General features: G+C 39.1%; 1 protein-coding gene across 2 annotated transcripts in view; it reads left to right on the top strand.

Moving 5' to 3' along the window:
• Positions 1-429: 429 nt before the first annotated feature.
• Positions 430-12509, top strand: part of SLC5A12 (solute carrier family 5 member 12) — a 41467-nt gene continuing 29387 nt past the window's right edge. For both annotated transcript variants that reach the window (XM_011000198.3, XM_064492502.1), the window contains exons 1-4: positions 430-1094; positions 5630-5695; positions 6890-6941; positions 8044-8111. In XM_011000198.3, coding sequence (XP_010998500.1) covers positions 756-1094; positions 5630-5695; positions 6890-6941; positions 8044-8111 — 525 coding nt within the window. In that variant the 5' untranslated portion in view covers positions 430-755. The remainder of the gene's footprint in view (positions 1095-5629; positions 5696-6889; positions 6942-8043; positions 8112-12509) is intronic.

Consider the following 12509-nt stretch of genomic DNA (forward strand, 5'->3'; position numbering starts at 1 on the left):
TTGACCAGAAAAAAAGAGAGTCAGGAAGCTTGAGACACTAAAAGACTCATCCTAACCCCCTAAGGTGTTATTATTCAGTGTTCCAGATGAAGCTCAGAAAGGTTACATGGCTTGTCAACAATACCGCAGCTCACTTAAGCCTGAGCCAGCTTGAGCAAAGGTCTCCTGATTCCTAGTTCTTTGCTCCGTTTCCTCCACACCCACAGCCTTGCAGAATTGCAGGTCCACATGCTGCACCCTCCCTTACTCGGAAGCAAGACACCCAGGAGGGTTGTGCTGGCATTTTACAGATTCTGCTGCACTAATTAAAAATGCTGAGGTTGTAGACTTGTATCGCTTCTCCGTTTCCCAGTAATGTTTAACCTTAAGTTAAAAAAAAAAAAATCTAGGAGATTAAAGAGTGTGTTATCTGCTGAGTCCATTCCACCTCCAGTAGTAATTAGTTTCAGAACACATCTGAATTCTTTCTCTGTGGCATATGCTTTTTAGTGAAGGAACAGGCTGCTCCAGGCCAGGGGCAGATTTCAAGTTCTCATCTCTTGGTACCGAATTCCTCTTTGCCGTCAACTTTTGAGATCCTCCCTGAGTACAGCTTGGTGTCTGAAGGGCTACACAGGTGCACTGGTCATCATTCGCGTCACAGAGTCACAGCCTCTTCTCCCAGCAAAGCATCTGCTGTCCTCAGCTTTACTTTTAGAAACAGCGTCTTCCTGGGACCTGGTTGAAAGCAACTCTTTGGTGCCATACTTCCCAGCATGGAGGTGAAGACCTTCTCAGTTTGGGATTATGTCGTATTTGCAGCCCTCTTTATCATTTCTTCTGGAATTGGGGTGTTCTTTGCCATTAAGGAGAGAAAAAAGGCAACTTCAAGGGAGTTTCTGGTTGGGGGTCGGCAAATGAGCTTTGGCCCCGTCGCGCTGTCTCTGACAGCCAGCTTCATGTCCGCTGTCACTATCCTGGGCACCCCCGCCGACGTCTACCGCTTTGGGGCATCCTTCTCCGTCTTCTTCATTGCATACACATTTGTCGTCATTTTCACATCAGAGCTCTTCCTCCCTGTGTTCTACAGGTCCGGCATCACCAGCACCTACGAGGTAAGACAACTACATTCTTCTTTACTTCGGGAGGAGTTGCTTTTACCTCTCCTCTTGAATGTTTTTTTGTTATTCTTGCTTTTTTTTTTCTGATAATACAAATCACCATGATGATAACATATCGTAACTGAATAACATTCACTTATTTTCGGGACAATTACACATCATGGGGAAAAAATATGGCCATGTTATTAGGAAAGCTTAAGCTTTGGATACAGACAACCTGTTCTTCCATCTATAGAAGAGAAATAACAAAGTCAAGCCCACAGGGCTACATCGGTAATTAAATGAGAAGCTGTAGGTGAACACCTAATGCATTGCCTAACTTGTAGGAGATTCTCAATGAAAGAGAGCTGAAGTTATTCCTGCTATTATTATTAACATCCTTCTGAAACCTATACCATAAATGTTGTCATTTTCCAGCAAAGAACACAGAGATAGAGATAAATGACTTAAGATTGTACAGTGGATCGTACGGTTTTAATAAGGTGGTTCAGTTACTACAGTAAACCAATTGCAAATATGTAACTGAGGGGAGTAACTGAGGGGATGTGAGACAGTGCAGGTATAGGACATATCAGGACTTCATTGCACTTAATTTAAAAAGTCTGTGGCCCTTTACATATTTTTAAATTTTCAGTTACCTGTGCAATTTTTAAAAGCAAGCATGAAGCATGCAGTTTGTCTGCTGGACTTCCATTTTTACTTTTGACTGAAGGACTAGCTACACACCTACCAGAGAGGACCACTGAGTGAGTGAGTGATTACCATCTTTCGGATGTAGAATTACATCGGAATTCAGAATGCAGCTGGAATAGTCTCCTGCTTCATGGATGAGAAAACTGAGGCTTAGATTACAAAGTGAGGCAGTGGTGGGGGGAGGGTATAGCTCAGTGCTAAGCATGCACGGGGTCCTAGGTTCAATCCCCAGTACCTCCATTAAAGAAAAAAAAATTTAAAATAAATAAATAGATAAACCCAATTATCTCCCCCACAAAAAAAACAAGCAAAAAACAAACAAACACAAAATAGAGTGAGACAGTGGCAAATTTCAAACTAGAATTCAAAAAGTGTTACTTCTGATCTAGTTTTTTTTTTCCATATATATTTTTATTAATACTGTCTCTCTAGTTTGACTGAATTGACAGAATTTAGAAGAACTAAACCATTGACTTTTTCCAGATTCCTCTGGCAGTTTCCTCGCTGCCTTTCCATTTTTTCAGAAACAATTTCTCCTTCCTGTGTCATCTAGTCCTAAAGCCAAAAGCACATATTTTGAGTTTTGTTACAACATTTCTCCACATCTGATACCAATTTTTATATCAGTTATCTATTACTGTGTAACATACCATATCCCAAAATAAATGTCTTAAAACAACAATTTTATTTGCTCCCAATTCTGTGGATCAGTAATCTGGCCTCAGCTCAGTAGGGTCTAGTAAGACAATAAGGTCCTTCTGTCAGTCTTCCATGGGACCATCTATGTGACTGCCATCAGCTAGTGGGTTGGTTAGTGGCTCATTGGTCTAGGGGAACTCAGATAGCTTGTCTATACCACACGCAGTCTCACCTTCCAGTATGTTATCCTAGTTTCTTCGTGTGATGAGGAAAGAATCCTTGTCAACAAGAGGACAGGCCTCATTACACAAGCAATTTTGAAGTCTCCACTTGTGTCATATTTGGTAAAAATATCACCATCTTAAGTTGTGTTCTCCCAGAAGCAAATCCTGAGACGGAGTTGAATGCAAGTCATTTTGGAGGGAAATGATTTTATTAAGCTCTGGTAGGCAAGTGGCAAGTAAGACATGGGAAAAAGGGAAGCAAATAAAAGGTGTGTTTTTGAGCAGTTTGTTTCTGTGAGCAACGGAGGTTGAATCTCACTGGGGATCTCTGGGAGACAGTACAGATCACGTATCAGGACTGTCCTCCCTGAGATGAAAATAACCAGAATTTTTTTCTGTCCAACTTCCTTCTGTCATTGGCTGAAAGCCGATGATAACATCCCCATGCACTTCTAGCTTGCCTTGTGCAAGGGCTGGGATTATCAAGCAGATAATCACAGTGCATTTAGATGCTATCAACCTGTCCTGGGACAGAGAGTGCCAGTAAGCTACATGGGTCACACCCACAGTGACTACAGCAGTCACTGAGATCCTACTCTATTCCTGTCCCTGCAGTTGGCTTGTCAAACGCTCCACCATTAGATCCTGCTACTGTCAATTTTAGAAAGAGAAAGCCACCATTCAGTGCAATAAACTAATCTTTCCAAGGGTGTGTGATTTGAACCCAAGTTGTCCTCAACACAAAAGTTCTGCTCTGTTGTTCATCTTATGGTAGCCGAGACTTTTGGATCCTCAGTGACTTCCTTACTTCTTTAGAAATATTCCTCCTACCTGGTGCCCTCGGTCACACATCCACTGGATTATTACCTGACTCATGGTATATTGAATGTATCATCTGAAGAAAGAGGGTCCAAAAATAAGGTGATTCTTTCCTTGGGGGAAAGGTTGAGTGAGTAGATTACTGTGAAACTGAATGAGAATTCGGGCAAGAGGAGTCCCTTCTAGGGTTTCAAAGAAGGGCTCCGCTGAAGCCATCAAACAACACTTACTTACATATTATTTCTAGGAAAACGACAAATCAGTGGTTAATGCCTGGCTTCATCGAAATTATTTTTCTTAAATTAGATAAGAAAGAACTACTGCCCATTAGAAACTACTTCCAAGATACTAAATCCTCGAGGCATTTGCTACTTTTAACATTTATTTTATTCATTCAATACGTGATTATTGTGCCCTGGAAGACAAATACTAACATGTCTTCTAAAATCCTTACTGGTAAGGGGATACCTTTCTTCATCTCCAACAGTAAATCAGACCCATCTGCTTAGTGTGTTCACAGTTCCCTGCAGCTCTTCTTCTAACACGCATCGTCACTGTAACTTCACTTTTATTAGCATAAATCTGTTAGTGGTTGCCGCCTCTAAAATCCTCTGGGGCATGGACTGCGTAATGTTTGCTCTCATTGTGTGCCAGAATGCAGTGTGGAAGGCAAGTAACAAATACTTGTTAAATGAATGAATACATGAAAGATGAGGTGAAGTGTTTAAAATGGGACACCGTTTACATGTATCAGGGAAAGTAAGTGAGGTAGGCTGAAAAATGCCTCTCCCCACCTCCTCTGAAAAAAAAAAGATAATCAGTGTTCTAATCGCAGGAAAATGTGACTATTACCTTCTATGGTGAAGAACTTTGCAAAATTGAAATGGAGAGATTGTCTTGGTCTAACTGAGTAAGCCATAAGAAAATCCTATTTATAAGAGGGAGGCAGAGACAGACAGAAGAGAAGGCAGTGTGACCACAGCGGCAGAGATCGGAGTGATGGAGCTACAAGCTAGGGAATACCCACAGTCAACAAGAACGCCAAGAGGCAAGAAGTAAATTCTTTTCTAAGACCTCCAGAGGGAGCATGGCCCTGCCAACACCTGGGGTTTGGCCCAGCGAAATTGATTTTGAACTTTCGGGCTTCCAGAACTGTAAGAGAATGCATTTCTGTTGTTTTAAGCCACCCAATTCGGGTTATTTTGTGAGAGTAACCATGGGAAACAAGTACCGTAAGAGATGTGAATCCGACACTAAAATACAAGGCAGCAGGTGATCAAGTGCTGTTCTGTCGGGAAGAAGTTTAGCACAATTGTCATAAGAGCTCAGAGGAGAAAGTACAGGTAGGAGGAAGAACGCGATGGGCTATCCTTGAAAGATGGCTGAGAACTGGTGAATTTGGGAGGGAGGGGGCTCTCTCATGTTGAAAAATCTGCCTACACAAAGGAGGAGTCCGAAGATTAAAAAGCACTTCAGTTGAACAATATGCAGTGATTTCATGTGGTGAATAAACAATGTGGGCTTTAGTGACGTGAGCTAAGAGAGGAAGGGTGTGGATCAGACAGTAGATGGTTTAGAATATCAAGCCTGGATGTGCGTTTTGTTTTGTCAATGATGGAGAATCATGGAAAATTTTGACGCAAAGCATGACATGATCAGAGTCCTGCTTTAGGAGAATCGGTGTGGCAGGTGTGTGGTTGGTGGAATGGGTAGGCAAGACTTGAAATTATAGAGATCAGTTAGGGGGGCTACTGCAGTGATTTAGGAAAGAGGAAAGGAAAGCCTGAACTAAATTTGGGGGAAGTGGGGATATTTTATGAACAAATCAATGGCTTCAGGATATCCAGTAGGGAGATCCCTGGGTAGAAAGCCAGATGACCTGGCTTTTTAGTGAAGCAATCACAATTTAAAAATAAAAAGTATTTATTTTCTCTGACCATCATGAGAAGCTTGAGCAAAAATTGATCTTTAATATACCTTTGACTTTAAACAATCCTTATATTTTTTTCTTTTCTCCCAAGTATAGATAGCATAAAATCATATTATAAATCCAAGCACTGAACTTAGAGAAATACCAAGGAAAAGGGAAGCTTCTCAGCAGTTCTCAGAGTCAAACTCACTGCTTCTCTGCATGTCCTTCTCTCTTCTTTCTAGTACTTGCAACTGCGATTCAGTAAACCAGTTCGTTACGCAGCCACAGTCATCTACATCGTGCAGACGGTAAGGGGTGAGGGCTGCTGCAGAGGTGGGTTGTGGAGACAAGTGTGGGCTTGCTTTATTTCCAGGGGCAATTAACACAATTAAAGGACAGACTTAATGCTAATAAGAAGCTACTTTCTCCCAAGGGTAGCACCTTCAAGATACGTGATTACATCCAGGGTTGTCCATGTTTCATAGACCCTCATATATCTGTACAAATGATAACAAGCAAATGTATATCATAAACCACCAATGGAAAAAGGGCATTTTTTAAAATGTATTTCAAAGTTTTATTTAACCTACAAGTTGCTTTTAATATGAAATGATCTGGTAACTGATTTTTTTTTTTTCACTAGTTAACTATGTTGAACCAGAAATACCCATTTTGCTGAAGATTAGTCTAAGACTATACTCTCAGACCAATACTCCCACTTTTCCCTGGTGGACTCCTTTCCTGCCTCCCAGAGTCCGGGGTGCTTTCCTGCTGCCTCAAGCTTGCCTGTGGCACACTGCCAATGCATTTCCCGTGGCTCGCCAGGAACTTTCTTCTAGAAGAGAACCTTCTTCCCTTTTGTTAATCAAAACTCTCCCTCACTGACTGAAGAGAAAAGGAGGAATCACTGTTCCTTGACCTGTCCATAGATATTTGCCTGTTAAAACCCCCACCTGAATCTCTAAGTGGTGAAATTTCACTTGAAATAAAACTGGACTGCACCCACTTCCATCAGTGTATTGGGCTGCAGTTCTGGGAGTTTGAAGATAGACCCACCATGCAGATCACCGATGTTGTTAATTTCCCCCATACGGTGCTCTCCTCACAGATTCTTTCCATTTACTCTAAAATCTGCATTTCAGCAAACTGCTAAAATGAGTGTGTGTCATATATGTGGCAGGGAAGGTAGAGGAAGAGTGAATCAAAAACTTAACTTGAACCCTAGTTTTGTATCCTTAATATAGCAAATCTACTAATAAAATCTCAAAATTTGCAGCCATCTTCAAAGTGCAACACTCTTCCTCCATCTAATGCTTATTATTAACCCTTTCACAAATTAGTTACAGTGGCCAAGGGCTTCAAAACCAGAGTGCGTAGGAATGGAACGTTTGGCGAACAAGTTTAAGGAAATGTAGTTCTAAGGTCAATAAAGAATGTTCTAGGCAGGTGTCCTTTCCATGTCACTCTTCTCACTGTTCCCCTGACTCTCGTGTCCCCACCAGATTCTCTACACAGGGGTGGTGGTGTACGCTCCTGCCCTGGCCCTCAATCAAGGTGAGTGAGTTAGCAACACTCTCTTGGTACTTTCCACCATTTTCATACCTGCATCCCCACCTTGAAGATACACGTACAACACCTTGTTGGGAGACGTTCCTGTGGTTAGAGTGCTCTGAATTACTGTGGTAGTCACAAAATAAAGCTCTAAAAATTGAACATTGAAATTAATGCAAATAACTAGTTACTTGATTTTGCCCACATGGCAAACATCCATTTTGATTGTTGTTTGTTTTTTTAACTGAAGTGATGGCAGTTTTAAAAATTGAAGTACAGTTAATTTACAATATTGTGTTAGTTTCAAGTGTACAGCAAAGCAATATATATATTTTTTTCAGATTATTTTCCATTCTAGATTATTACAAGATACTGAATATGGTTCCCTGTAGATATAGTAAATCCTTGTTGCTTATCTTTTTCATGTATAGTGGTTTATATCAGTAATCCCATACTCCCAATTTATCTGTACCCTCCTTCCTTTCCCCTTTGATAACCATACATTTGACAATTTTGTATTATATACACACAACCACTAAATACAGGTCATCTATAATATGTGATCCTTTCTCAGTTATTTCAAGAAGTAGATAATCTGAATACATGAGTAAAAGGTGCTTGTAGTAATTATTTTAAGATTTATACTTGACCTTTTTGAAAGAATTGAATCCTAGAAAAAAAGGAAAGAAAAAACAAAAGTGAAAGAAATGTCATAATTATACATACACTATTAGAGGTCCTCAGTAGTCAATATAACTGTGCGATATTGAGAAATAGGTATTCATGGTCAATGTTTAGGTGGTTTCAAAGTTCTCAGTCTAACTTTGTTAAGAAAAACAAGTAAAGAAACAATTGGTGAAAAGGTTGGAAGCCTCAGAACTTAAGAGGAAGAATTTGGCTTTTGACATTATGGACTGCATTGAGGTATAATAATGTAATAAAATAATCATTATTAGTGATGAGAAAATGTAATAAGAGAACTCGAAGTTGATTTCCATTTGCCCACAAAGAACACAGACAAAAATATTGTGACTTTTCCCTCATAGAGCTGTTTTTTTTACTTTCCTTAGAGAAACTTCTTTCAATATTTTTTCTCCTTTCATAGTGACTGGGTTTGATCTCTGGGGCTCTGTGTTTGCGACAGGAATTGTCTGCACATTCTACTGCACCCTGGTATGTATCCAGCTGTGAAAAAGTACCCGGCACTATTTCCTAATATGGGATAAGGGCAGATTTCCAACAACAGGGCATCTAGTTACAACAGAAGTTGCTATTCCAAAATTAAATAGAAATGTGCCGGCTTATCTGTCACAGCTTTCTGGGAAAGATGCTGTTGTTCTTTTAAATTTTGTTTCAGTACCAAGCATTGGTAGAATTTGGGCTCTGGGCTCACTGGAAAAGCCATGGCTAAGAGGAGATTTAATGATAGAAATACCTCCTTGCTCAGAGGATTGGTGGCCATATGCAACTGCTGATAAAAAAGTGTGCTCATTAACGGTGATTGTAAATCATAGGTAGCAGTTATACATCACTGTCTACTGACTGCGAAGTATAAACTGCCTGAATGAATAGTCTAGGATGGCATGTATTTTATAAACTTGTGGCTTCCACAGCTGGACTTGTCTCTTATTGATGGAAGAGCTTGCATTGCATTTACCATTTGGCTTTACACATGCTCGGTTTTAACCAAGAAATTTGGGTAGTATTGGTAATATATTTTTGTAATTGTTACAATCAGTTTAGTTTAACAAACGTTCATTGAGCACCTATTATTTGCCATGCTCTGCAGTAGGATTCTTTATTCTTCTAAGTCATTGGTACCATCTGTGGAGGCTGTAAGTAATCAATGAAGAATGTGGCAGTGGTTCTCAGATGATTGGATTCTCTTTCCTCCTTTATAGAGAAAAATACAGTAATTGATAAATTATCGTATAGCAGACCATCCATGTATTTTGGCATTGTGTGCCTATCAACTACTCTTTTAACATGTATCATGATAATATACGATTTAAATAGGCTCATATCTCTCTTCCTCATACTTGCAAATCCCACCATTTCTTTGCACTGCAAAGTTTTATCTTATTTTTTTTCCATTCCATTCTCACTACCATAATTCTATCCCAGACACACATCTCCTACCTAAGTTAAAAATATACTCCTACGTCTTTCATGTCTGGTTATATGTGACAGATTAGTGGCTCTGAGCATCCTTCCATAGAAGGATAACTAGATGCATTGCTAGGGACACTGAAGGCAGACTTCCTAGCAACAGTAATAGAAGCCAGAAACAGTGAATAATATCTTCAACGCACTGAAAGGAAACGATTGTCAACTATAATTGTGCACTCAGCAAAACTGTCTTTAGGATACTGACTGTCAAGAATGGAGAGAATTTACCACTTAAGTATCTTCCCCTAAGAAAAGCCTAGAGGAAATACTGTGAAGAAGGAAAATTATCCAATTTTACTTAGAAGAAGTAATGATAAGAAAATAAAATAGTAAACATTTAGTAAGGTTAATCAAATGATTTTTGGTGATTAATGATAATTTTATAGTATAGTATAATTTATATAATATCTAATAATATAATTTATAATATTATAAATATAATAATTATTATTATAGGTAATTTTGGAGTTAAGAAAAAGAATAACTTTCATTTGGACAACAATAGCATGTAAATCAGGAAGAGAGTAATTTGATTTAGAGATTTTATAATCCTTGAATTGTTGGAGATTAAGACCTTTTGAAAATTTAGGCTCTAAATTAAAAATTCATGGCAACATTTCAAAGAGACTAATTTAAATAAAGCAGTCAAAGTAGAAAAAGGAAATTAAAACAAATCTCAACTGATTTAAGAAAAGAAAATCATTCAAAAAAAGAAAAGGAAAAAAAAAGCATAGAAAAAGTAGAACAAACAGAAACCAAAAAGTAAAATAACAAAAAAAAAACCAAGTCTGGATATTTTAATCATCACAATAAACTAAAATGAACTAAATTTACTACCTCAATTGATTTCAGTGCTTCCCTCCACCTCGCATGCCTCTGTCAGCTTAATCTTCTTAAAACATCCATTTCTTCATGCCACTTGACTGAACTAATTCTCTCTTTGCTTCGCATTGTTCACAGGATAAAGTATAAGCTTCTTAGCTTAGTGCTGAAAACCTTGCCCTTTGTGAGTCAGTCCACCCATCCAATCTCTTCTCATCACACCTCTGTTCCATCTCCCCTCTCTCTGGCCAGACTGTAGGCTTCAGTGTCTCACCAACATGGCAGCTTCTTTCTCTAACACTTTTGCTCATATGGCAGTCCTTTTACACTCATAGTCCTGTGGATGTGTAACATAGTTAAAATAACTAGTAGGAAATATTAAAAAAAAAAAAAAAAAAAAGAAGAAGAAGAAGAAGAAGAAGTGATCCTTGCCATCCAGGAGTTTGCAGTCCAGTGAGGTAAATACAGACTGATTAATTACCTAAGTAGCCCTCAAGGGACGATCAGGATTATAGATGAGTGGAGTGTGGGTGTGTGTATCTTGCTGTATGAAGCAGTAATATTGTCAGAGAAGTTTCCCTGAGAGCTATAATCTGTCTTTTGATACACAGTTGATAAAGCAATAAAGTGGTTTATGTTCTTGCCTTAGGTCTAGCTGAAGTTCAGGTTTATGCATATTTTTACATCCCCCAGGCCAAATCACCTCTGAAAACTGAGGTCTTTGACATTTGGTCTTCATATCACTAAAATCTGATGCTGTGATTTGGGTTTGGAAGGCTTAACATCTTTAAAGAAAATCAAAATAACACTATTTGGGAGGTGGGAGTAAGAGACTGAATATTCCTCAAATCAGAATTTGAACAGAATCTACTAGTACAACCATCCGGCAGGGGCTTCAATGTCTGTCTTTCAGTCGCATGCTGATCTTAATTACACAAGAAATGATGAGACAACCTCCATGTCTTCTTTCTTCTCAAGATAAAGATGAAGCCTGTCATCTTTTCACGGAAGTTCTTGACACTCTGGAGGAGGAACCAAGGATGATAATTCTATTTTTCAATGTTAAAAATACCATGTCCTTTCATTCGCATGAAATGAATGCTTATCCATTTTCAAGGCACCTTTTAAATATATCACTTCATTTAATCTTCCCTAATTTGCTTATTCCACCTTCACCATGGTCGTAAGGGATTGGCCAGCAGCCTCGTTTTTTCCTCCTTTCTTCTTGCCCACGTATTTTCACCTCGAATTGTACACTGGAATCACTAGGGAGCTTTCAGAAACACTTCGGACTGGGTCCCAGCCCAGACCTCAGTTTATTTAGAGTTCCTGGGAAGGGAGATTAGACCCTGGTTCTTGATTTATTTGTTTTCCAATTCCCCATGTGACTCTAAAGAGGGTGCAAGTTTCACAACCACTGCACTAACCTCTTGTCTAATCATTCTCTCCTGAGTCCTACTGTCAGATTCATCCTCCTGAAACTCTGGTTTGCTCGCCTATTTGATCATCCCCTCACTCTTAAAACTCCTTTCTCCGTGAACGTCTGGAATCTATCATTCCTTTCTAGTACTCTTCTTTCTCAGTAAGCTACCATCTCGATTTCCCCAAATTTGTTCACTGTCACTAAATTTACAAAAGGGAATCTCAAATTGTACAACCAGACCCAGGTGATTATCCTCAATTCCTTCTCTTCCTCATCCCCTATATTCAGTTACTCACGAGCTGTGTTGATTTGACCTCCCAAATATCTTTCAAATCCATCGACTTCTTTCCATCTCTGTCCTACTTCTGACTGCTGTTATCTTGGACATGGACGGCTAAGAAAACTCTGAGCTGATCTCCCAACTCTTTTCCTTCAATGGTCCTACAATCTGTTGTCCATATAATCATCACAGAAATTACTGTGAATCAAACATAATCTCCCATCATATAAATCTCCTTAATGCTCTTACTACTCTTGAGAAATCATGTAAGTGGCCTTGTAAAAATCTCTGTGTCCTGGCCTCTAGCAAGTTTAGCAACCTCCCTTTGGGTATTCTATACATCCTGAAAGAATGCTAGAACATACATCCTTTCATTTCTTCAGGCTTACCTTCCTTCACACATGCTGCTCCCCTTTCCTCTTTGACCTCTGTATCTGGTCAGTTCCTACTCATTCTTCAGAATTTAGCTCAAATGCCACTTCCCCAAGACCAGGTCAGGACTCCCGGCTATATGCTCCCAGAGTAACCTGTCCTTCTCTATTGTACTTTCTTACAGTTTTAAGTAAATAGCTGTATTATTATGTAGTATCTGCTTCTTCCACTAGGGTATAAACTTTATGAAATTAAGGAAGGAATCTGTCTCTTTCACTTACCATTTTATTCTCATGTTTAACATAGTACTTGGCACATAAAAGGTGCTCAGTGACCAGGAAAGAAAGGAAAAAAGAGAAAGAGAGAGAGAGGGAGAAGAAAGAAAGAAAGAAAGAAAGAAAGAAAGAAAGAAAGAAAGAAAGAAAGAAAGAAAGAAAGAAAGAAAGAAAGAAAGAAAGAAAGAAAGAAAGAAAGAGAGAGAGAGAGAGAGAGAGAGAGAGGGAGG

Source organism: Camelus dromedarius, chromosome 12, assembly GCF_036321535.1.
Source record: "Camelus dromedarius isolate mCamDro1 chromosome 12, mCamDro1.pat, whole genome shotgun sequence".
NCBI classification, from domain to species: domain Eukaryota; kingdom Metazoa; phylum Chordata; class Mammalia; order Artiodactyla; family Camelidae; genus Camelus; species Camelus dromedarius.